Here is a 26,948-nt window from a genome sequence, read left to right on the forward strand (position 1 = left end):
TTCCTGGATTTCCAATGCCTACCTATAAAAATGTGAAATATTTAGATGAACTATTCAACATATCATAATTAAGAGTCTGAGCTTTTTACAGAATACCAGAGGTGGTGCCAAACTCTTTTTTCCCTCCAGATTTTTTCAGCACAACAATTACTTAAAATCGAAGGACCCTGCAGCTGTTTCCAATGCCATGTGTCCATCTTCACAGATTTTAATCAAACATTATTGGGGGTAGTCAAGGAGAAACACAACTTAACAAGCTTTGGGACAGCCTTAATTAAATGATAAATGCGTATCAAAGTAACTCTGATCAAATTCCACTTGCTTTAAATTAAAAAAAAATATAGCAACCTGTCATATTCCTTAGACATTATGATGCATTTCCAGTACACATTGTAAACGCCATTATCCATACCTGAAAAGGCTGCCTGCTGGAAATGTCGAGGTGTTTCCTTATCCACCGGTTGCCTTGATTCCCAAATATCTGCCACAGCAGCTTCCCCCTTGTGTTACTCCAGATTCGCTGGTAGACGGCCAGCCTGTAAATGTGCTTCCCGAACATGTGGTAATAGAAGCGGAAGGTGCAGCTTTCTGCACCGGTGGCACTGAGGATCGGGCTGAGTAAAGCAGCTGTGTTTTGGAAAACCTGTGGCTCCGAAGATTCTATGTAGAGATAGTGTCCTTTAGCTGTGCCCAAGGTATTATCCTTCATTGGCCCTGTATTAAGTGTTGATGTTGGACCCTGGTTCCTGGTCCAGTCAAAATCATCTTCTGTATCTTGTTCCCAATTACAAATTCCATTTTCAAAGTTACATTGTAGTTCAGGTGCTGAAATTGGCAGTAAATAATAGCAAAAGATAATTAAAGATAAAAATAACTGATTAATAATACTAGCTGATATTTTAATCCTGCCAAAGTAAGCAATTTTAATCTAAAAAAAAACTGCAACAGTAAAGTTTTAAAAAGAGTGAACAAATTCTAGATAACACATCAAGTAATACTATTTTATGGGCTGAAAGTGGAATTATTTTGGTCATTATTTTCCATATGCCATTTATGCCCATCCCTTCCCCATTTCTATTACTATAACTCTAGGCAAATGATCACAACTCAACAGCTGGCTCACAACACAACAAACTTCTGGCTCAGTGGATTTCAATTTTAGCTGAATGTTTCAATCCAGTGAGCATTAAAAAAAAAAAAAAACAGAAAACACAAAATCCAGAATTCATCTCCAAAAATGTTGATATATTTGGGCTAAATGATAGAGCCAATCATCAGGATACCTCATCAGCTCCCTTGATGATTCTAACATGCAGAGCTGAAGAGTCATATTTTAATAGATGTCAATCTTTTGGAGTCCTCTGTGGTATAAGGTAAAACTGCTTACATAGTAAAGCCTATCCAAGTACTAGTTTGTTAGAGACAGGGTGAAGCCCAGGAATCCGTGTTTTTAACAAGTACCCAAGATGATACGGAGCAGATATTTTCCAGACCTCACTCTGAGAAACTTCTCTTGGGCTTCACCCTGCCCCCGTTCCAAGTGTCCCTTCCATCCCTGGGCCAGAATGACCATTCTTTAATGACAGTTTATCCTTTTCCTGCTCCAATCAAAATCCTTGAATATATACTCATTTAACCTAAACTGAAATCTACACGCCTCTTATCTTTCAAGCTTCACATTTCCCAAATTAAATGAACTTCCTGTTTGTCCTTCCCAATGTGCCCTAAGCATTCCACCCCTTTCCCCATCTCTATCTATGCCAAGTGTTACGCCCTGTGTCTTACTCATTCTTAGCTATGTCTCCTCAGTGGTCATCTTTTCTACTTACTGGATTGTAGCTCCTTTAAACTGGAGCTTTGAAACTTCTAATGCCCTCAGTCACTAGAATTCAAAGCACTTATGAAGCACTAGCCCCTTATCAAATAAATACCTACATTTCTAGGATAACATCGGAATATATTTATTTTTCAAGATGTGAAAATTGTGTCAACACCAAGTATTTCTTTAGAATAAATGGGACAGAATGTACATTTGACATTATTTGGAATTAGAATTAATGACTAGTTCCACATTTTAGCTTCATTTACATAATCTAATATTTTTAAAAAATAAATGTCAGCTGTCCTTTATTCAACTGTACTTGGCATCAAAGGTGAACAAATACTCAAACAATAAATAAAAGCATATGTGAATAAATGCAGCCAGGCAAGAACAAATCATCTGTATCTGAAAACTAGAGAACAGGGCTTAGACCTAATGAAGGGAGCCAAGTGAATAAATATCAAATGGAAGAAGAGCTTTCATTTGATATTTCCTCACTTGTGACTAATCAGGCCCAGCTGTGACGTGAACCGGGGACCGATGGTGTACTTTCCAGGTGTCAGTCTTTGGCTGTAGAGCGGAAGGAGAATGTCAAGCTGCTGAGTGTTTTGACAGAAAGCCAACAGATTTGTATGTTGCCTGTCTTCATACTGACTACATGCTCAGTCTTCATTTCAAAAGGGAATATGTGTAGCTCGGCCCTTAAAAAAGACCATGACCCTAAACATACTTCAGGAAATACAGTGAGGATTTAGAATGGCTAATGTATTCTATGTAGTACAGTAATATGTCTAGATGGACTGCTGAGAGAGCAACTGACAGTCTAATGACACTACTATTTTCTGTCATTAATATTTAGTCACAAGAAATATATTGATATTTTATGAAGTTAATAACTACTGTTTTCTGTCATTAATATTTAGTCACAAGAAGTATATTGATATTTTATGAAGTTAATACTGACAAGTTTGAGGATAATTTGCTTACTTTGAGATAGAGAACACATTTTTTTTAAATCTTCACCCAAGGATATGTCCTTGTTGATTTTTGAGAGAGAGAGATGAGAGAGAGAGAGAGAGAGAGAGAGAGAACAATTGATTGGTAGCCTTTCATATGCATCTGGACTGGGACTCAAACCCACAACCTAGGTATGTGCCCTGACCATAAATCGAACCCACAACATTTTGGTGAACCATACAGGATGATGCTCTAATCTGAGCCACCCGGCCAGGGCAAAAATTTTTAAAGAGTAGAATTTGGAAAGCTTGAAAAAGATAAAAAGGCTTTTTGAATTTGCAAAAAATAAATTAGATGTAGGACAAGCAACACTTCTTATAATAGCCATTGTTAAAATCATTGATTTTGTTTATATCCACTCAAACATTAGTTGTGTACTGAAATTTCTGACAATGTCAAAGATCAAACATATGCAAAACTCTCTATGATTTATATGCAAATTTCTTAATGTAATGTTTATTACGATGTGCCCAGCATTTTATGGCTTTTCTTTGGTTTATAATTGGCCTCCCAACTTAATAGACACATAGTTGAAATATTAAGTATTGTTGCTATTTCTCCAAAATGAAAGATACAATTTTTCTCCTGATAGATTTTTGTAATTAAAAGATAAAACCACAACTATTAGTTTCTGATTCATATTCAGGACCAAGTGGATTAGGTACTCTCTGGAGCTAAGCTTATGAAGTTTCAAGAGCTACACAATCATCAGACACACAAATTTTTTGGTAATTTGAACCATAAACTCAGACTTATCTTTGACACCTTACCCTGTGCTCCCTATAGCCAAAACCTCACCAAGTGTCCCTCCTAAATATTTCCCAAAACTTTAGTCCCTCCATCTCCATCCTTATCACTGTGACAAGCTGCCAACTCCTCTCCTGCTGACTACCGCCATGGCTTCCTAATGGATCGCCTAAATACAGTCTTCTCTAATCCATTTATAACACACCATATCCATAGTGACATTTTCAAATATGCCCATTTTATTATATTAGCTTTCTTCTTAAAAACCTTCAAATAAGGAAGAACTTCCTTAACATGGACTAAAAAGACCTGCAAATCTGGCTGCCCTTTACACCTCTCTCCGTACCTTGCGCCCTCTTCCTTCTTTCTCCTTGCACAAGCCACACTTTAGCTATCTTCCTCTGCCATGAGGTGACATATGGGGACTTTTTCATGCTTTGACTTATTACTTTTCAGATCTCAGCTAAGTAATCACTCTAGGAAGTCCAATGCCGCTATTCCATATAGTCACATCACCCCTATTTGTAAATCTTGTCAAAACTTCCATTTTATATTTATTTATTAAATATTTGAATAATATCTCTCCTCACCTAGGCTTTAAGCTCCAAGAGGGCAAGGATGCTGTATAGTTGTATTTAACATTGTATCACTAGTATTTAGTTTCTAAATCTACATAATAAATATAGATGGCTTTGACTGACTGATTAATTAAATCACACAAAACATTCATCGACCCTGGAATGATGTTTAGTGTCTTTGGCTTGATTGGCTAAAGAACAGTAAATTTAAGTAAGATCACCACTATCAAATGTGGGAGAGGGACAAAAATATACCTACCACAGTCAGCCTCATCAGTATGATCACCACAATCATCCACCAGATCACATAACCGAAGCTTGTGTATGCAAGCCTTAGTGTGTCCACACCAGAAATGATCTGGCCCTTCACAGCTCTCCGCAGGGAGGGGAAGGGTACAGTTTTCAAAACTGATGTCATCAATAGCTGAGACCCCATCATAAATGCCAAGGCTGACTTTTTCTAGGGTCAGATGGAAGGGGTGAGTGAGGCGCCCAAGCTGAATAGTTGCCTGTGACCACTGGTTGCCCTGGTTATATAAGACTCTCCAGAGCACTGTGGAGTCATTGGAATTTTCCACGTGTAGCTGGAGCACAGCTGCTCCCACTGACAGGCCATAGTTATAAAACCTGGAAAAGAGTAAACAAAAGAAATGGATATGATTTACAGGGATAGACTATATATTTAACTTTTACACTCACTCAGTCAACAATAAATAATTAGTCATTTTAATGGAGGCCTTTGTTTCTTGCAGCAATTGTGGCTGCACCTTTACAAAACTTATCTGCTAAGGTGCATACTCTGACTCTCAGGACCCTACGAGCATTTCTCAAGGAGTTTAGTCCAGAACAGAAAAGAGAATCAGTGTTGATTAAGTTATAATATACTGCTGAAGGGAAAAAGGCCCTTTCATCTTAAGAAAGAACACAACAAACACTGATAATGAGCTCTTAAGTAAATTGCTAATTATGTGGAGCTAATGCAATAGCGATTTTTAAAGCAAAACCAAGGGCAAATCGTAATATCTACTAAATGCAGGAGTATGCCTGCAAGCAAGGCACTGCTAGGGTAACTGACCATTGTTTATAATATTTACCAGAAAGAAAGTGTGCATCCTGTTCCTGTCTGGTTGATAGTTGGACTCTGGAGTTTAGCAACTTGTGCCAAGCTGCTGCTTTTCTTCAGAACGAACATAAAATGCCCTATTGGTAAACAAAAACAAGTCATACGTTAGCCTATTAGACTACAAAGTGAGACATTTGTTGCTTAGCCCTACACTAAATAAGTTCCATGTCCAACTAAAATTAAGACCATACAACAATTAAAAATCAATGAAAGTGATTGTTAGTCAAATTTGCTCTTATAAATATTAAACTATGATCTATATCAAGGTCTAAATGATGCCAAAACAATTGGTAATTTAAGTTAACTCAGCCAAAAAATATATCTATGCTCTACCCCACCATCCATAAAGGAATAATCCCATGCAGACAACATGAGTGCAACTGATAATGCTCAAATGCCCTATTTGTCCTGGTCACAGAGAATGTGATCTGCTTCTCTTTCTCTTCTCTGACCTGACCAAAGGGGAACTGAGGTCATTCCCAAGAGCCTTTGCTTATTTCTTACCTTGAGCAGTATTGTGAGTATGATCATAGGGAGGGGCCTGTTGCTCAAAATCAGCAGAAAGGTTACTTCTGGAGCTCCATATCCAGTCAAAATGGTCACCGCTAATTGCTTCAAACCAACCACAGCTATTTGCTTCAAAGTCACATTTGGAAACTGAAGAACAAAGATGTGGCTTTTAGGTTGGCTCTCAAAAGTGCTCGCACACTTACAAAGGGTAGAGTTCAATGGAAATCACCTTGTTAGGCTTCTCTAAGTATATCAAAGAACATACTTTATGAGAAAAAGGATCTCTTTTGACCTGAAAAAACCCTGGAGTTGTGCTTATCATACTGGAAATTGATAAGGTAGAATTATCAATTTTAAAAATTCAATTTTTCCCAAATATTCTAAGCAGCAGCATCATTCAGCCATATTGTTAATAGAATTGCCAAAGTCTGCCTAATTTATTCTGATACTCATGTTAGTTTATCTGCTGCTATTACATCATATGGAAGGCTGAATTATTCCTATAGAGTATTTTCACTAAACCATGAGAGCAGCTACTTCTAAAAATATTTAGTAACTGAAAAATGTAGATCCATTGCATTTAATTAATGTTCACCTCTGGATTTTATAGAACTTAATATTTCCTAAAGCATTATATACATTGCTTAATTTGTGCAGGGCAAAATAATTTTATACAGTTTTCAGGTAAATATGCAGAAGAATAAGTTAACTTCCAGGAAGAAGAGAAGAGGAAGAAGAGGAAAGAAAGGGAAGTTATAATAATAGCAGTATAGTATTATAGCTAATGTTCAGTGAATACCCTATGTAATAGATCCTGAACTACTGAATGCTTTATATAGATCTAACTTTCACATCAGCCATATGGGGGAAGTATTAGTATTATTACTATGATGATGGTGATGACGATTATTATTATTAAGAGGAAGAAAGGGAGGTTTAGGGAAGTTATTAACTTAACCAAAGTCATATAATCAGGAAGTTGGAGAGAGGGATTGAAATCCAAATATTCTGACTCCTAGTCTAATATTCCTTCTGCAACTGTTGACAATAACTGTTAAATATCATTAGATTGAAAAAAGGATAAAGCAAAAAGGCATAATCTAAATTTGCTTAGTGTGGATGTTCAGCTGTTATTATATACTAGAGGCCTGATGCACAAAGATTCATGCAATAGGCCTTCCTTCCCCTGGCTGCCGGCACCGGTTTTCCTCCGGCACCCGGGACCCAGGCCTTCACTCTGGCCACGGCCTTCCACCTTCGCTCCAGCAGGAGCACCACTCCTGTAGCTCCCCCCGCCCCCTGCCCTCCCCCTCATAGCAGGTGTCCCACCCTGCCTGGCCGCTCTGCGCCTGCATGCGTGCTGCCCAGAGGCCTGGAGCAGCTGGGGGGGGGTGGGGCCGCCACCATCTTTGTCAGGTTAATTTGCATACTCACTCCTGATTGGCTGGTGGGCATCATGAAGTGACAGTCAATTTGCATATTTCTCTTTTATTAGTGTAGACTACTGGCTCAGTGAACAAAATTCATGCACATTAAAAGGGAATTAATTAGAGGAAATATTTTAATATTGCTATTTGCCCTTTCTCTATAATAGAAGTGTCAGATGAAAGAAAATTAGTAAAATGTATATGAAAATCTCCCTCCTGTCAGAGTCTGGGGCACGCCGCGGGACCCAGAGTCAAGTCCCCGCCCACCCACACGTGCCACAAAATCACATGAGACCCAGACCCGGCCAGCCCCACCCCTCTCAAGCCCTGCCAGGCAGGGAACACAGGATGCAGCCTCACATCCTCCATCAAGCCCCACCGGGCGGGGGATGCAGGACACAGCTTCACGTCCCCTGTCAAGCCCCACCAGGTGGGGGGTGAAGCCTCCTGCTGATTGTGCGTAATGACCATTTGCATATTAGCCTTTTATTATTAAGGTATGCATTACCTATGGACACAGACAATAGGGTGGTGAAGGCCTGGGGCAGGGCAGGAACAGGGTGGAGGGGGCAATGGAGGGGAAAAAAAGAGACATTGTAATATTCTCAACAATAAAGATTTTTTAAAAAACCCAAATGGGTGTAGCTGTGTTCCAATAAAACTTTATTTAAAAAGCAGGTGGAGCTGGATTTGGCCTGCAGGTTGCAGTTTGCTGACCCATTTTATTTTATTTTATTTTATTTTATTATTTTAAAGAATAGTTTATTGATTTTTAGAGAGAGAGAGAAAGGGAATGGGAGAGAGAGAGAGACAGAAAGACAGAGAGAAAGAAGCATCAATAGGCCCACATCCGGGGCATATGCTCTGACAGGGAATCCGGCAACCTCCTGGTGCAGGGTACGATGCCTAACCAACTGAGCCAGACCAGTCAGGGCTGCTGACCCCTTTTAAATAAGTTTGCATTTCTGCTAGGATATTATCTAAGTCTAAGAACTTTTTTGTTTTGTTTTGTTCATTCTCAGAGTGTTTTCCCCCCAAAACAGCATCTAATTTTTATTTCACATGTGCCATATATTTTCCTAAGTCTGAATATAGTAATAATAGTTTTGTTTTTAAGTCCCCCCCCCCCTGCATATTGTTTCCTCAAAATTCTGTTTGTTTTTGTTATATTAGAGGTTTTTCTCAAATACTGATGACCCCTGGTTATCTGCTCATGTCTAAGAGATTGAATAGCATAGCGGTTGCCTCTGTGGTGGGGGAGGTGTTGACTGGGGCATGACGAAACTTTCTAGGAAGATGGAAATGTGATATATCTTGAGGAGGTATGGGTTGCCCAGGTTTATACAATTGTCAAGAGCCATTATACTGGCCACTTAAGACCTTTGGATTTTCCTATAGTTGCTTAAAAATATAAAAAACGGTTTATGAAAGCAAGCTGCTGAGTAGCCCTATGCGAGGTGGGGGTAGGGGTGTGTATGAGGGCTGGTTGACTCAGGGGCTCAATACAGAGAGTTGGGGTTGGGCTGTTTCGTTGGGAAATCTCTGATGCCAACCTATTTAGGTATTCTTTTCTTGGTGAGTTGGACTCTGAAAGAGAACTAATACAAACAGGGGAAAAACAAACCACTTGGAGAAAACAGTATGCAGGTAGAAGAAAACGAAAACAAACAGGAAATGAAACAACAGTAACAAAATACTTGTTGTTAATATAGTCAGAGATTGAAGGGAATAAAGTCTGGAGTGTCCTGTCTGGAGAGTTTAGCCCTGACTTCACTGTCTGGGAGCCAGAGGGGAGGGGCCCCAGGTGATGGGATGGGAGGCGGGCTTCCCGCATTCAGGATGGAGCAGTCAAATAAGCCACTGGTGGGTCACAGGGCTGCCCCTCCCCGTTGTCCTGCTGTGTCCTGGGTTCAGAGACCCTGTTTTATCCTCTCAGGACAATGAACCTTCTGTCTTTGTTGGGGTGGGGGCGGGGCAGCTACCCAGCTGTTTTTGGCCCCAGCTTTGCTCCCACTTCCAGGGGTACTTAGTTCATTAACACGGGTGCTGTTGGGGGTTTTGTGCCCCTTCGCTTTTCTCACTTCTGGCTTAGGGTTCACTTCAGGGGCAATGTCCTCGGGCTGCTAAGGCACGGACCACATTCATCCGCCTTCCAGATTTAAATGTTTGTTGCCGTTGTCCCTTTTCACTTTATTCTTTCTGATTCATACTGTGGTAGGCAGAATAATGGCCACCAAATGTTGCCTGAGATGCCACCCGCCTCCTCTGGAGCCAGGCGCGCTCCGAGGGCGGAATCTTCCCACAGGCCTAGCAGGAAACAGCTCGGGGAGGGCGCCTCAGAGGCCTCAGGGACTGACGAAAGTGGGGGTGTGGCATGGAGGTGGTGTCTGCGCTTCTGTTAACTTACACAATGTGTTTTATACCACAGCATGTGGCAGCGGCTGTGAGCGCCACCAAGCAGAGCCTGCGGGCCAACGGGAGTGCTCAAGCCGCCGCTGCTTCCATGTGGGAAGCACAGGCCGCCCTCCACGGCCCCCCCGACCCCCGTCCCCACTGCCGCAAGTCCCCACCCACCTGAGCCTGCTGTGCACGCAGCCTGAACAACTGTTATGTGATGGCATTCCGGGCAATTAGCATATTCCTCTCTTATTAGTAGAGATCCCAATGCAAAATGAGGCTCACTCCCACTGATGATTATTACGGTACATTGAAATCCTTGTTCACTGGCTATTCTTATCCAAGGATATACTACCTAGAAGTTCTCTTGTAAAAGAACTTGGGAAGTAATCAGTAAGTTTTAGGGGCTATAAGTATACACTAAATTCTTATCCAAGGATATACTACCTAGAAGTTCTCTTGTAAAAGAACTTGGGAAGTAATCAGTAAGTTTTAGGGGCTATAAGTATACACTAAATCACTCAATGAGATTTTAAAATTTAAAACAATAAAGGCATTTAACCTAATTATAAATCACTTTTAATCTCATAAATTTTGAAAATGTTAATTCTACTCAAGGGAGAATATGAGGTAAATAGTACCATTACAAATACTTTCTAATTTTAATAGTTTCTATATAATACCTTATTTCCAAAATATATTTGTTTTCTGTCAAGTCCTAGCTGAAAATATGACCAGCAGAGTACTTTCAAATTTCATCAAAAGTCAATGGGAGGGGACCACTTTGTAAATTATATGATTGTCTAACCATTACAGTGTATACCTGTAAATAATACAAAGTAATATGTAATGTAAACGGTAATGGAAAATGAAAGCAATTAGAATATATGGATATTTAAAAATAAATATTTTTAAAATGTTGCCTAAACTTTAATAAGCAAGGGATGATGATATGCCAGCATACATACAGAGACACTTAGAAATAAGCAAAATGAAGAAATTACTGCTATATTTACAATACAAATTTCTCAAGTAAAATTTAGAAATCTATGGTGAGGCATATTTAAATGCCACTTGAAGTGAGAAAAATGACAAATATAACAAGTTAAGAATAAGTGCTAAGAATATTTAAGTTCACATTTTTAAAGGCCATCTCTATTTGTGATTATAAAATATACCAATAACCCATAAATGTACATAAATTCCAGAGGTTTCAAAGTATGGAATGCCATTTCAATCCCTGAGGAAGCAAATGATTTTGTTTCCAATTTCAGACAATCTTCAAAACAGTTCTTGTTATACAAATACAGAAAGAAAACTAAATATTGCTATTGTATAATATCTATCCACATAGCTACTTGGAAAGGGGACCTTATCATTTGCTATCCAGGGAGATATTGCTGTGGAAATAAATGGATATTCAAATGGTAGTAAAATTTAGGAACTATAGCAGCAATTTTATAGTTCTCTTACATAAAGCTCTTCAAAAATAGTAATTTCAACAGATGATTATGCTGTTAAATTTCAAATATGTTGTAGTATATTTTGTTCCTACATATTTAGATTTCTATACACATTTAAAAATCCACCTCAAGTGATCACATATGCAGTAATCAGATGAAATTACCTCTGGTTAGCCATTAATCAAACAAACTTCATTAGAACGGCTTTTGAAAATTATGTATATCTTTTTCTGACAGAAATACAATATCCTGGGTGTGTTTTAATAATTGAGATTTGAGGATTTTTCACTGTTTCAGGAGCATCATTAATGACTATCTCAATCATCATCATCATCAGAATTACCACAATAGCAATTACCATTTACTCAGGGATTATTATGTACCAAGCTTTGGGCTAGAAGTTATTACATTCATAACAGGATGCCAACACAGAATTTCTAAAAATTAAACATGACTATTTTATAGTTATGAGTAGAAAAGCAAGTGACTCTACAGCAGCTTTCAATTATATTATGTAAAATTACCCTTGTGACATCAATTAGTTATGTAAAAATAATTTCAGTAGATAACCCTGGGGAAAAGATGTTAGGGATATTTGGTGGATGACAAATAGTTCCATCACCCTACACTCTCTTTGTCATTTTCAGAGCTTTTACACTCAGGCAAAGGAGAGTTACGCATGGAGGAGCCAAGGAATCGTGTGAGTAAAAAAAAAAAAAAATCCAGAATCAGACCTTGTCTCATTTCATATTCACTGTCTTATAGCTTTTCTGATGGTTTCAGATGATCCTTACAGAGGTTCATTTGTAAGGGATAAACACAAACTGGACAAAGAGGAAGTCTGAACTGATAATTTGGACCTTGCAAAAAGACTTAAAATATACAGGAAGAGCCTCTTAACATTTACCCAAAGGTGTTGAAAAGGTTTTATATGTCCATAAAAAAGCTATGCATGAGCGCTTATAGAAGCTTTCTTCATTATTGCCAAAACTTGGAAACAACCAAGAGGTCCTTCAGTAGACGAGCGGATAAAGAAATGATGGCACATCCATACAATGAAATATTATTCAGTGCTAAAAAGGGATATGCTATCAGCCATGAAAAGACACAGATGAAACTTAAATGCATATTGTTAAGTGAAAGGAGTCAAACTGAAAAGGCTACATACTATTTTACTCCAATTATGACATTCTAGAGAAGGCAACACTATGGAGACAGTCAAAATATCTGTGGTTGTCAGCAATTGTGGGTGCGGGAGCAACGAACAGGAGAAGCACACTTTGTATACACTACACTTTTAGCAGATACTAAATACTTATTTTTTAAAGCCTTTCTTATAAATGCCCATAAGTGTGAAGAGGTCTGCATTACTTTAGAATCTTATAAATTTAATCACCCTGGAAAACTTAGTGACAAAATTAAAATCAACCCTGTGATTCACTTTGCACTCTCACCTCCACCCTGAACTAAATATGTGACCATAGTAAGGGACGTGAATTTCATTCTCCTTGGGCCTCTCTTTTCCTAACTATAAATTAGTTAATATGTATAAGTATATCTCAGACAATTTTAGATACAAAATACGTGCTTTATAAGGGTGTGGTAGTATTTATATTATCATATGGTCTTTCAGGTATCTTTAAATCTATATATACTCCAAAGAGAGAGGTTTACATCAACAGTGGAAGAAAATGTAAATTTCAGTATCAACAGTAGTAAAGTTCTGCAAGGCAACAAGACACTGTTTTCTAAGAAAACTTGGTGTTGAATAGGGGAGAATTATTTTACTTCCTTATACTTCTCATCAGATACTTTGCTAAACTGAAAACAGAAACAAAATGAACAAGAGTAGTAAATATGAGAGAAAAGAGAAGGACTGGTGTAGAATGAGCTTACAAACAACAATAAAAAGACACTTAGACTTCTAATTTATAATTTTAGAGTAAAGAAGAACGATGATCTTACTGAAAAAGAAAAGCCAAAATGTGCTCAAAGTAATGCATAGAAAATATCCACTTTCTCCATAGATACAATAATATGTTATTGAAATTTAATCTTAAGTGATCATAGAAAAAGACATTCTTATTAAATACTCAGATTATATTTTCAATAGAATTTTTAACTGAAAAAGAAGAATCCTGTATTTTTTAATCTCTAGTATCTTATCTATTATTTTATCTCTATTGCACTGACTTTCTTCAATCCGACAGCATTAACGGTCTGCAGCAAAGATTGATAAAAATATCATGGGTTATTTACCAGATTTTACTTGTCTACAGAAATATTTTTCTCTTTTTTCCCCCTCAGTGATCAATGGCTCCATAAATGAGAATGAATGAACGTTTTTCTCCACTTCTTGGTTTTATGTAACAGAAATGATGAGCCTTCACCAGAAACAACTTCCCTTTCCAATATTTTACAATTACCTCTGTCAAGGGAGGTTTTATGTGTGTTTTTTAACTGGAAAACAATGTCTAAGATTTAATTTGAGGACAATATGAAGAAGAAAATAAGAATCCAGTTTATTAAGAAAAAATAACATCTTTTCACCACAATAACTTCTTTATTAACCAATTTACACTTAATAAAAATGTAAGCTGTTAAATAATTAGCAAATATAGGTTTATTTCAGACATTTTTCCATGGAGTCAGGCCTATAGAGAAGAATATAAAATAAAAATCAGCAGCTTATTTTCACTTCTTTGTAAAATAAAAACTAATTTGTGTAATAAAGAGACATGCATTATTTTAAGAAGGCTTTAATTTTATAATTAATTTTAAATATGTTGAATCTTACCTAAGAATATCTTCTCAAAAGCATTTTTCAGAAAAACATGTGAAAAAAATACAGCCCCAATTAGAAGACAAACACACACACACACACACACACACACACACATGGTTTACAGCCAGTAGGCAAAGGAAGAAATTATCCACCAGAATGCATCCAAAACAATAAAAAGGGTACATTGGAACCAAAAGAGAGATGTTCCTTACTCTCTATGCTTTGTGGCATCGCGTGGATCCACCCCGTGCTCTCTACTTACAAAGCCTAACATTGTATGAACTAGTTAGAAACGTTTACACAATCCGGCTCAGTATCTTCACTCAGAGCAGGGCAAAGAAAGATGGATTTGGAGCTACGACACAATCAATTTATAAATGGCACATTTGGCTAATGTCTAGTCTGTAATTGGTGGAACCCTGTTTTAAATCCAGGCAATCTGTCTCCAGAACCCACATTCTTAACCACACATTATTTCTTTAATCACATTACAGTTAATTAATTTGAAATGTGCTGAATTACCTTCAACAAAACACAATAGTGTGTTTCAGGAACTTAAAATATTGTTTTATAGAGTTGAAAATAAGAAGGAGATCATATTGGCAATGGATTCATGACCGTAGTGAAATGAGTTTAAAAAAAAAAAAAGCAAATGAGCCCTAGCTGGTTTGGCTCAGTGGATAGATCGTCGGCATGTGGAATGAAGGGTCCCAGGTTTGATTCCGGTCAAGGGTATATGCCCGGGTTGTGGGCTTGATGCCCAGTAGGGGGGTATGCAGGAGGCAGCCGATCAATGATTATTGATGTTTCTATCTCTCTCTCCCTCTCCCTTCCTCTCTGAAATCAATAAAAATATATATATTTTTTAAAATAGCAACTTAACTCCCTATCTCTGAGTCTTTATTTTTATTTTTTGCCTGCTTCTTTTGCAGAGCTATTTTTATACTGGAGATCTATTTAGCCATAGAAATGATAATTCTTCACCCCATTTTTATGAATCTATACATTAAAGATTCTAGCAGATACAGTAGTTTGGAGAAAATATACAACCAGCATCTAAGTTTGAAAAAAGTAAATTAGAAAAATAATAAAACATTCCTTTTTCTATACTGTGTGACCTATCTTTCCTTAGGCTTTATTGAATTCAAATACTAAGTGTTGGCTTATGTTGTTTTTCCCATAAGCAGAGAGAAACGTAGAAAATAAGAAATCATTTCGGCCTATTTTTAGCAAAAAATCACATGCATTTCAGACTAAACAGTTTTTAGATAGAAACGCATTATAGAGCTCAGAAAAAAGTTGTTTGAGAATATTAAAATATCTTTACTAAGTACAGATTTGGCTTTCTCATCTGCATTTCATAGTGTGGACTAAAACAAAATATATAGATATATATATATATATATATATATATAGATATATATATAGTATATATATAGATATATAGATATATAGATATATAGATATATAGATATATAGATATATATATATATAGATATATATATAGATATATATATCATTGATACTATTTGACACATGAAATTTTCATTTCCAAGTATAAAGGTTACTTCCTAGAACTAAAGCAACACTATATAAAGTAGTATCACCTATATTAGTCTTTGAGAAAACTAAATATTTGTTTACAAAAATTGGACCTTCTGAACAGTATCTTCATGACCATGAGAGAACTGAAAGCAAATTTCAAAATGCACTTCAAGCACAGTGTAGCTGGAACCCTTCTACTTTGCTGGCATGACTGCTTATTATTAACATAATAACCCTTTGACCAAAAAATAAAAAATAAAAAAGGGCAAAATGCACTATGTCATTAAATAACCATTTAAACAAAAATTCAATTTTAGTGCCTAACCTAAAGAAATAATTCAAATTCAAATTTTTAAGCTAAGAAAAATAAAGAGATGTGCTTAAAAGTGATGACAGTGGCATACTGACTTCAAATAGCCTGAGCAGGGGAAACAAACTTTTCAGAACACTGAGATTGCTTGAACATACCTGGGCACTCTGCTCTCTGTCTCCCTCTCAGGTTCCCAAACTTTCTTAGGTTTTGTCCTACTGATGCCAAGTTGGATTTGAGAGCTCACATACCCAAATAATTTGAAACATTCTCTTAAGTGAAAATATAGATTATTTGTCAAAGTTCTTCATAAATAACAACATAAACCCATTGTAAAATCACTCTGGCATGAATTTTGCCAATATGTTTTTACCAGGCCCAAATGGAAATCAGCGCTTTACCCTGCAGCCCACCCTATTAGGGTCTGAAGGACAAAGAAAGTTCTGCTAAGAGATATTATATCTGCCCTGCTATGTAGGTTCTTCAGTTATCATAAATAAATATTGGAGACACTTAATTTAACATCATTATCAGTGTATGGTATTTTTAACTGTCCAAAAAAGAAAGAAAGGAAAGATGTGGGGAGGGAGGGAGGGAGGCAAGGAGGGAGGAAGAGACTCCTTGAAAACCTGTACAAGTAGATTGCAATTTAAATAATCATAGTTTTATGTTGCAATTAATGAATACAGAAATGAATATAGAAATTCACTTAAATTGTTGGCAGCAGCAAAAATGGCACCATGTGTTAGACTGGTGGAGTCAGACCAAACCTTGGTTCAGCAACCTTAGTACTTGAGTTCTGGCTAAGAAAGAATTCAGAGCCAAGACTCAAACTATAAGAGAACCTTTATTTAGAAAGTCACAGGGGTAGAAGTGTGACAGAAGATATGGGCTCAGGAAACAAGTTTCAGAGGCAAAAGAAGGACCCTTGAAGCTTAGGAAACAGACAAACAAGAAAAATGCACGAGGGTGGGGTGGGGAGAGTGATATGGGTGTGCTCCATAGAGAGAGTAGCACTGGGTTCAAAGTCCTAATGGCTTTTAAGAGCCAGGATCTTAGGGACATTCCCAGGGAAGGCTCTCAATAGGATATTTATCAGCCCTCCAGGTGTGTCCTTTCAGGGTCCTGGCCTCTACTGATTGGTCGGTGCCAGAGTAGAGGATCATTAATCAATGCAGCTGGTCCTAATGTCACCAGTGGCATCACCCCACCTGGCCTTGCTCCTTTTCTGGGCCTGGAGCTTCAACACAACTGAGGCTTAGATGTATCTGATAGGGGGTCAAAACCTCCTTGTCCTGGAGGTGCAACCCACATGACTAGCAGCATGCCAGGGGAGAAAAGGTCAGAGGAGAGTCTGAACTGCCTGAACAGTGAGGTCTAAACCACATGCTAATGGCGGTATGCTAATAGAAGAAAGGTTACACTGGGGTGAAGTCCTTCTTTTCCCAGTTTTGCTCTTTGCTAGGCACCTGGGCTCTTCCCCTGGTGACCTTCCATACCTGGCCCATATCCCTAGCTCTGCTCAGGTCTGTCTAATGGCCTATCACAAAATCATCCAAGGTTTTCAACATTCTACAAAATGACAAAATCTCCAGGCATCCCAAACTTTTTTTTTTAATCCAATAACTTTTTAAAATTTCTTTTACCAAAATTGGTTAAAATATACTAGTGTGTTTTTTTACTAAAAGGTTTGAAGATATTTCAGAGGCACTGAAAACCTATTTCTCAGTACATTTAATAACTGTTCTGTGGCAGGCCATAATCACTCTTATCTAAAAGAAAAAGAAATCAAGTTGGGTTAGCAATGTTCATAAAAATGAGAAAATTATAATAAATTGCATCAAAATATTAAATATTTAATATTCTGGAATATTAATGTTCTTTTTAAGGAGGATTTATTATTTATGAATAGAAATCCTGTGGGTGGTATTGTCTTTTTCAGCTTACAGAAAACATCTGTTTTTTCAAGCAATTAAGTTCTCTATGGGGAAATTGATATGCTGGTTAGTTCAAGGCTAGATGCTCAGCTTAAAATCCATCTACTTCCTTCTCTCCTTTTTGCTGCAAAGAGACAAAAGACTCTTATCCTTACTCCTCTAAATTTTTCACTGTGCCTTTATCTCATCTCTACTCACTGCCAGACTCTTTAATGCATAGGTTCATAAAAATGGGATGAAGAATTAGCATTTCTATGAGTAAACAGATTCCCAGGATAGAATTAGCTCTGCAAAAAAAAAAAAAAAAGCAGGCAAAGAAATGAAAATAAAGACTCTAGAGAATTGGAGTTTATTTGCCAATTTTTAACTCAGTTCACTGTGGTCATGGGCCCATTGCCAAATAGTGATCTTCATCTTCTGTTCATGTCTAGAAAATAATCTTTTAATTCCATGAAACATCCTACAGGAATTGAAGGCAATTCAGTACAATCAGATTTATGAAATGTAATGTGATTAAGGAAATAATTACTAAAGAGAATGGATTCAGTTTTGTTGTTATTTTTAAGGACATTAATTGTTTAAACTTCTATATAGAATTAACTAAGTTATTATTTGATCTCTTAGGGACCTAAGTAAGAGCATGAGTTCACCTCCAAAAGTGAATTTTTTTTTTTTATTTATTTATTTTATTTTATTTTTTTTTTAATATTTTTATTGAGGTATTATATGTGTACATATCTTACTATTACCCCCCCCACCCCACACCCACACATGCCCTCCCCCCCCCAGAGTTTTGCGTCCATTGTTTATGCTTATATGCATGCATACAAGTCCTTCGTTTGATTTCATAACTCCCCCACCTTTCCCAAACTTTCCCCCTGTACTTTGAAAGTCTGTTTGATGCTTTACTGTCTCTGTATCTATCTTTTTGTTCACCACTTTATAATGTTCTTTACTATCCCTAAATGAGTGAGATCATGTGGTATTTTTCTTTCATTGACTGGCTTATTTCACTTAGCATAATGTTCTCCAATTCCATCCAGGTTGCTGCAAATGATGAGAATTCCTTCTTTTTTATGGCAGCGTAGTATTCCATTGTGTAGATGTACCACAGTTTTCCGATCCACTCATCTGCTGACGGGCACCTAGGCTGTTTCCAAATCTTAGCTATTGTAAATTGTGCTGCTATGAACATAGGGGTGCATATATCCTTTCTGATTGGTTTTTCTAGTTTCTTCGGATATATTCCCAGGAGTGGGATTACTGGGTCAAATGGGAGTTCCATTTTCAGTTTTTTGAGGAAACTCCATACTGTTCTCCACAGTGGCTGCACCAGTCTGCATTCCCACCAGCAGTGCACGAGGGTTCCTTTTTCTCCGCATCCTCGCCAACACTTGTTGTTTGTTGATTTGTTGATGATAGCCATTCTGACAGGTGTGAGATGGTACCTCATTGTTGTTTTGATTTGCATCTCTCGGATAATAAGTGACTTTGAACATGTTTTCATGTGTCTCTTGGCCTTCCTTCTGTCTTCTTTTGAAAATATTCTGTTTAGGTCTGTTGCCCATTTTTTTATTGGATCATTTATCTTCCTCTTATTGAGTTGCATAAGCTGCCTGTAGATGTTGGAGATTAAACCTTTATCAGTGATAGCATTTGCAAATATGTTTTCCCATGCAGTGGGCTTTCTTGTTGTTTTGTTGATGGTTTCTTTTGCTGTAAAAAAGCTTTTTATTTTGATGTAGTCCCATTTGTTAATTTTCTCTTTAGCTTCCATTGCCCTAGGGGCAGTGTCAGTGAAGAAGTTCTTGTGGCATATGTCTGAGATTTTGTTGCCTGTGGATTCCTCTAGTATTTTTATGGTTTCCCGTCTTATGTTTAAGTCCTGTATCCATTTTGAGTTTATTTTTGTGTATGGTGTAAGTTGGTGATCTAGTTTCATTTTTTTGCATGTATCTGTCCAGTTTTCCCAACACCATTTATTGAAGAGACTGTCTTGACTCCATTGTATGTTCATGCCTCCTTTGTCAAATATTAATTGAGCATAGTGGTTTGGGTCGATATCTGGGTTCTCTATTCTGTTCCATTGATCAATATGTCTGTTCTTGTGCCAGTACCAGGCTGTTTTGAGAACAGTGGCTTTGTAATACAGCTTGAAATCTGGTATTGAGATCCCACCTACTTTATTCTTCTTTCTGAGGATTGCTGAGGCTAGTCGGGGTCTTTTTTTATTCCAGATGAATTTTTGGAGAGTTCTTTCTAGGTCTGTGAAATATGCTGTTGGTATTTTGATGGGGAGTGCATTGAATCTGTAGATTGCTTTGGGTAGTATGGACATTTTAATGATGTTGATTCTACCAATCCAGGAACATGGTATGTTCTTCCATCTGTTTACGTCTTCCTCTATCTCTTTTTTCAGTGTCCTGTAGTTTTCTGCGTATAGGTCTTTTACCTCCTTAGTTAAGTTTATTCCTAGGTATCTTAATTTTTTTGGTGCGATGGTAAATGGGATTGCTTTTTTAGTCTCTCTTTCTGTAAGTTCATTATTGGTGTATAGAAAAGCCATAGATTTCTTGGCGTTAATTTTGTATCCCGCTACATTGCCGAATTCATTTATTAAGTCTATTAGTTTTTTGATGGAATCTTTTGGGTTTTTTATGTACAATATCATGTCATCTGCAAATAAGGACAGCTTCACTTCTTCTTTTCCAATTTGGATGCCTCTTATTTCTTCTTCTTGCCTAATTGCGATAGCTAATACTTCCAGTACTATGTCAAATAGAAGTGGTGAGAGTGGGCATCCCTGTCTTGTTCCTGTTCTTAGGGGAAATGGTTTTAGTTTTTGCCCATTGAGTATGATGTTTGCTGTGGGTTTATCATAAATAGCTTTTATTATGTTGAGGTATGAGCCTTCTATTCCCATCTTGTTGAGAGTTTTTATCAAGAAAGGGTGTTGGATTTTGTCAAATGCTTTTTCTGCATCTATTGATATGACTATGTGATTTTTATCTCTCAATTTGTTTATGTGATGTATCACGTTTATTGATTTGCGGATATTGTACCATCCTTGCATTCCTGGAATAAATCCTACTTGGTCATGGTGTATGATCTTTCTGATGTACTGCTGGAGCCGATGTGCTAGAATTTTGTTGAGGATTTTGGCATCAATGTTCATGAGGGATATTGGCCTGTAATTCTCTTTCATTGAGTTGTCTTTATCTGGTTTTGGTATTAGGGTGATGCTGGCTTCATAGAAGGAGCCTGGAAGTGTTCCTTCCTCTTGAATTTTTTGGAATAGTCTGAGGAGGATAGGTTTTAGTTCTTCCTTGAAAGTTTGATAAAACTCTCCTGTGAAGCCATCTGGCCCCGGGCTTTTGTTTGCCGGAAGCTTTTTGATGACTGCTTCAATTTCTTCCATAGTTACTGGCATGTTGAGCTGTTTAGAATCTTCCTGATTGAGTTTTGGAAGGTTGTATTTTTCTAGGAATATGTCGATTTCCTCTAGGTTGTCCAGTTTGTTGGAATAGAGTTGTTCGTAGTATTTTGTAACAATCCTTTGTATTTCGTCGGGGTCTGTTGTTATTTCACCTCTTTCATTTCTGATTTTGTTTATTTGGGTCCTCTCTCTTTGCTTCTTGGTGAGCCTGGCTAGAGGTCCATCAATCTTGTTTATCCTTTCAAAGAACCAGCTCTTGGTTTTGTTGATCTTTTGTATTGTTTCTTTGGTCTCTATGTCGTTTATCTCCGCTCTGATCTTTATTATTTCTTTCCTTCTGCTTACACTGGGCTTATCTTGTTGCTCTCTCTCTAACTCTTTGAGTTGTTGGGTTAGGTAATTTATTACCATTGTTTCTTGTTTTTTGAAGTAGGCTTGTAGAGCTATGAACTTCCCTCTCAGGACTGCTTTCATTGTGTCCCATAGATTTTGGATTGTTGTGTTTTCATTGTCGTTTGTTGCCATGATGTTTTTTATTTCTTCCTTGATGTCTTTGGTAACCCAGTCATGGTTTAATAACATGCTGTTTAGTCTCCAAGTGTTTGATTTCTTTGGGTTGTTTTTATTGTAGTTGATTTCCAGTTTTATGCCACTGTGATCTGAGAAGATACTTGATATGATTTCTATCTTCTTGAATTTGGAGAGACTTTGCCTATGTCCTAACATATGGTCTATCTTTGAAAATGACCCATGTGCACTTGAGAAGAATGTATATTCTGTGGCTTTGGGGTGAAATGTTCTGAAGATGTCGATTAATTCCATCTGTTCTAGTGAGTCATTTAGGATTGATGTTTCTTTGCTGATTTTTTGTTTAGAGGATTTGTCCAATGGTGATAGTGGGGTATTGAAGTCTCCTACTATGATTGTATTACTGTCAATCTCTCCTTTGATATCTTCCAGGAGTTTTTTAATGTATCTTGGTGCTCCTGTATTGGGTGCATATATGTTTACCAGAGTTATTTCTTCTTGTTGGATTTCTCCCTTTAGTATTATGAAGTGGCCTTCATTATCTCTTGTTATGTCCTTCACTTTGAGATCTAATTTGTCAGATATAAGTATTGCAACCCCAGCTTTTTTTTCATTTCCATTTGCCTGGAAAACTTTTTTCCATCCCTTTACAAAAGTGAATTTTTTATATCTGGCTTCAAACTTCCTATTGCTCAAACTGGTCATAAGGGCAACTCTTCATTTCTGGCAAGTATCATTCTTAATTTAATGATGACCTTGAAAGGATAAAAAGACTAATAATATGTGTGTAAGAATATAGGTTTGTGAGGCACATGGCCTGCATTGAAAATGGGATTCCACTAATGAGGAAGAATGCTAGTTATAAATGTACTGGAGGCCCGATGCATAAAATTCGTGCAAAAGTAGGCCTTCCTTCCTTTCCCTGGCTGCCGGCACCAGCTTCCCTCTGGCACCCGGGTCTCAGGCTTCGATCCAGCCTCCAGCAGGCACCTGGGAACTGGGCTTCCCTCGAAGCGCCGGCTTAATTCAGAAGGACATCTGGGCTAATTAGCATATTATGCTTTTACTAGAGGCCCAGCATGCGAAACCGCGTGAGACCCAGAGTCCCGCCTGCCGCCGCTGTGGGACCCATCAATGCACCTCCTGGTGAGTCCAGTCATTGGTCGTTATAGCGTTACGGCCACAGGCCTTTTATAATATAGATTATTATAAATTGTATCTCAGCTCCTAAAGTACTCTTCTTTGCCCTGCTTTGAGATACTGGAGCTTGACCCTATAAACATTTCTCTTTTGATTAGTTTGCACAATGTTAGGCTTTTCAGTACAGAGCACAAGATGGGTACCATAATAGAAGGAACTTTATTTTTTCTTCCATAGTACTTTTTTCCCCTCTTGCCCTATAACTGCCAACAATGTAAAGTGACCCTTCAATTAATTTTTCAGGCATCCTGGTGGAGAATTTCTCCCTTGCCTTGGCCCATTGGCTATGAACCAAATCCAGCCCACAGCATCCCAGCGGATTTCCCCACATTCCAGGGTTCCCAGTCATACCCTCTACAAAAAAGTCTAAATCCCAGTGTTGGGATGTAGGTAGAGTATACTTATCCAAATGTATTCTTTCCTTGGATTCACCATCTCAGCCCCAGATGTAGAAGCTTCTCCCCACGTTTGTTACTCTTTTCCTTTATATTGTTCCCTTTTTGTAGTTAACTACTTTTTACTAATAATAATTCTTTATATTAAATCTTCACCGTTCAAATTTCTCATGTGGTTTCTGTCTCCTGAATGGACACTAACTGATGAGAAAGTGTGTAAAATGAGGATAATAATAGTGCCTACCTCTTAGATTGTTCATGATTCAAAGAGTTTATGTAGATAAAATTCCTAAACCATGTATATTTGGTAGCAGTTTTAATGTATGTCAGAGACAGACTTAGACCTATTGACCCATCCCTGGCTGACTTGTCAATAGATGACTCTTCTGACAAAGCAAGAAAACATTTTAAGAAATCCTGGCTGAGAAAGTATCTACCTTCCATATAATACAATTCTTCAACTCCTTAGAGTTAAAATTGCACACTGTTTACACTTTTGTTGTAGTCATATTACACTATAATGAAACACTACTAGACACTGCTAAAGTAGTTCTTTCCTAACAGACTCACCTTATTCTTTAATGAATCTCTTGATACAGAGTAGACATTAAGACAATAAAGGCTTATGGTGAGTCAAAGCATGGCTACCTTGCCAGTGTATCAAAACTCACCAATGGCCTTCATTTTTATCATGATTCCTATCTATGTTCTGCATGAATTGCTGAAAGTCTCTCCAACTCTGCGCTCCACCATGCCTTATAAATATGTCCATGCCCCCCATTTCTTAACTGAAAACTACCTCTTATTCATTCTCATTGTCTTCAATAGTAGTTATATAAATACTTTTGCAAAAGCTTATCCACTAACACCCCCCCCCCTTCTTTTTCTTCTTTATTAATTTTCCAGGAATGGTAGGATTCCTCTAGAGCAGGCGTCCTCAAACTATGGCCCGCAGGCCACATGCAGGTGTTTTTTGCCATTTTGTTTTTTTACTTCAAAATAAGATATGTGCAGTGTGCAAAGGAATTTGTTCATAGTTTTTTTTAAAACTATAGTCCGGCCCTCCAACAGTCTGAGGGACAGTGAACTGGCCTCCTGTTTAAAAAGTTTGAGGACCCCTGCTCTAGAGCAACATCAGCATAATACAGAAAGAATGGAAACACAGCTTTGAAAAGGAGAAAGTTAAAAGAAACGCTGAAAGATTTAATAATATATAGAAATAGCTATGGTCTATAGTTTTAAGACCAATTTATTTATTGATGCACTGTAGTTTGAAAGAATATACTTAAGCATTATGTTTTCCTCTGCATTACGTAGCACTGGAATGGCAACTGTTTACAATAAAAGTAAGCATTCTTACAATAGAAAAAAGAATTTAATCAATGAATATTTATAATAGACTCTTGTTCTTGTCTTTTGAATTCATTTTTGCATTTATTTCAAATTTTATATTCAAACACAGCACAACAGAAAAGGTGTCTTCATTCATTTCTACTGCTTTAAAACTAACCTGGTTTGCTTTCTTTTCTTTTCTTTTTATTTAATTCTTTAATGTTTAAAGTATTATATATGTCTCCTTTTCACCTCATTGACCTCCCCCTAGCCGTTCCCACACCCCAGCACATGCCCTCACCCCCCTACTGTCTATGTTCATAGGTTATGCTTATATGCATGCATGTAAATCCTTTGCTTGCTCTCTTACCTCCCCTCTCCTTCCTTCTCTCTGAGGTTCAACTGCAAGTCATTTTAGTTTTAAGAGGTCTCAATTCTGTCTTTATTAAACACCACACACTTAAGTAGTATGCATTTCATATTCAGAGAGTGAATACGTACACATAAATCTTAGCCAACTGACTACTGCAGTGATGAAAAGTCACTAAAAGTGACTAAGTAACTAAAGTACTGACTCACCACAATTGGCTTCATCTGCTCCTTTTGGGCTGACAGATGTAAAATCACAGACCTTGTTGGATGAAATACAGCCTGCATCCTCACGTGGCACAAATCCACCTTTAAAATTAAGAGATGAAAAGGGTAAAACATTCTCTTCTCCTTCAACACATAAACAGTAGACATAATTGTTTCATGACCACTAGTTTTTAAATATGCTTATGATAAAGAAGCTGTACATAAAGCCAAATCAAAGTATAATTTGCTATTCCCATCATGTGTCTGGTGCTTCAAATGTAAACATAAGGCTAATTCTAAGAATTGCCCCAAAGGGTTATAGCCATTTGCAATGCCAACTGAAGCTTTCAAAGGCTTTAATTAAAATACTGGGTTGAGCCCTGGCCCATAGCTCAGTGGTTAGAGCAACAGCCTGCACACCAAAGGGTCACGAGCTTGACTCCTGACTAAGGGCAGTACCTGGGCTGCCGACTCAAACCAGGCTGCAGGCTCAAAGCTGACGCAGTGCAGGAGGCAACCAATCTCTCTCTTTTTATTTTCTCTCTCCTTCCCTCCCTTCCTTCCAATCTCTCTACAAATCAATGGAAAAATATCCTCAAGTGAGTATTACCAAAACAAAAAATAAAATACAGGGTCAAGGTAAATCTCTGGATATTTTGCCCCACAAATACAATGCACTACCAGTGGAACTTGGCATCCTTTTTAACTCCCCTTCCAGTCCTGTCCCATAAGGGGCTCCTATAATTGGGTATTGAAAAATTTTGCAAAAACAGTAGGTTTTTTTTTTCTTTTTGTAAAATCATTGGCCTTTCAGGAATAATTTATATAATTTTGGTTTAATTAGAATTATGCTTTAACAAACTGGGCTGATATTCAAATTGAAGCACATATGAGTTTTGAGTTCATTTACAAAAAGAATTATCTGTAATTGAAATCAAATCCTCTGAGATTTCTGATAAGGTTAATTTTAGTGATAATTTAAAATATTTAGCCACACCTTTGCCTCCAATTACATCTTCTTCAATGCCAACTTTAATGCCTTTCTACTACTCCACAGAGCTTTAAAAGATTTATTATAAGCCCAGGACATACATTCCGACTAATTACATGTTAACACAATATAAAGTTAGCCCATATAATTATATATACAATCTCTCCAATGAAAGATGTCTTTAATAGAGATCTTTCAACTAAAAGTTCTTTAATCTAATTCTCAATTCAGAACTGTTTCTCCTATGTCATCCTTGTTTAGTACATTTACCTCCTATAAGGAATGCGAGTTTCTCACTCACTATGTTGGGTAAGGAAACATAACATCAGAGTATATGATGTGTCTGATTTCCACATGCAAATATTTTTCATGTGTACAGATAAAGAAAAATGAAGAGTGGCAGTGTTCAGGCAACATTTTTAATACTGCCCATTTATTAATTGACCCAGGAGTAGGAGTGGCCAGAGGGAAACATCAATTAGTGTTAGAATCACAAAGTAACTGCAGACACAATATATGTGTTTCAATGTACTTGCAGGACTTAAATAATGGTTAGACTTTCTGCACTAGCTGGTTTGGCTCAGTGGATAGAACATCAGCCTGTGGATAGGAGGATCCTGGGTTCGATTCTGGTCAAGGGCACATGCCCAGGTTGTGGGCTTGATTCCTAGTATGGGGTGTGCAGGAGGCAGCCGATAAATGATTCTCTCTCATCATTAATGTTTTTATCTCTCTATCTCCCTCTCCCTTCCTCTCTGAAATCAATAAAAAGATATTTTTTAAAAATATAAGTAAATAAATAAATAATGATTAGACTTTCAAAACTGCC

The 26,948-nt window shown here is 37.4% G+C and overlaps 1 protein-coding gene across 1 annotated transcript in view; it reads right to left on the reverse strand.

The window, feature by feature from the left end:
* MALRD1 (MAM and LDL receptor class A domain containing 1) overlaps positions 1-26,948 on the reverse strand; it is a 640,413-nt gene that overhangs the window by 484,577 nt on the left and 128,888 nt on the right. Inside the window, exons 16-19 of the mRNA XM_054724807.1 lie at positions 5,792-5,944; positions 5,259-5,364; positions 4,424-4,791; positions 413-825 (exon numbers count right to left, since the gene is read on the reverse strand). Of these exons, the coding sequence (XP_054580782.1) occupies positions 413-825; positions 4,424-4,791; positions 5,259-5,364; positions 5,792-5,944 (1,040 nt within the window). The remainder of the gene's footprint in view (positions 1-412; positions 826-4,423; positions 4,792-5,258; positions 5,365-5,791; positions 5,945-26,948) is intronic.

This window comes from Eptesicus fuscus, chromosome 2 (assembly GCF_027574615.1).
Source record: "Eptesicus fuscus isolate TK198812 chromosome 2, DD_ASM_mEF_20220401, whole genome shotgun sequence".
NCBI lineage: Eukaryota > Metazoa > Chordata > Mammalia > Chiroptera > Vespertilionidae > Eptesicus > Eptesicus fuscus.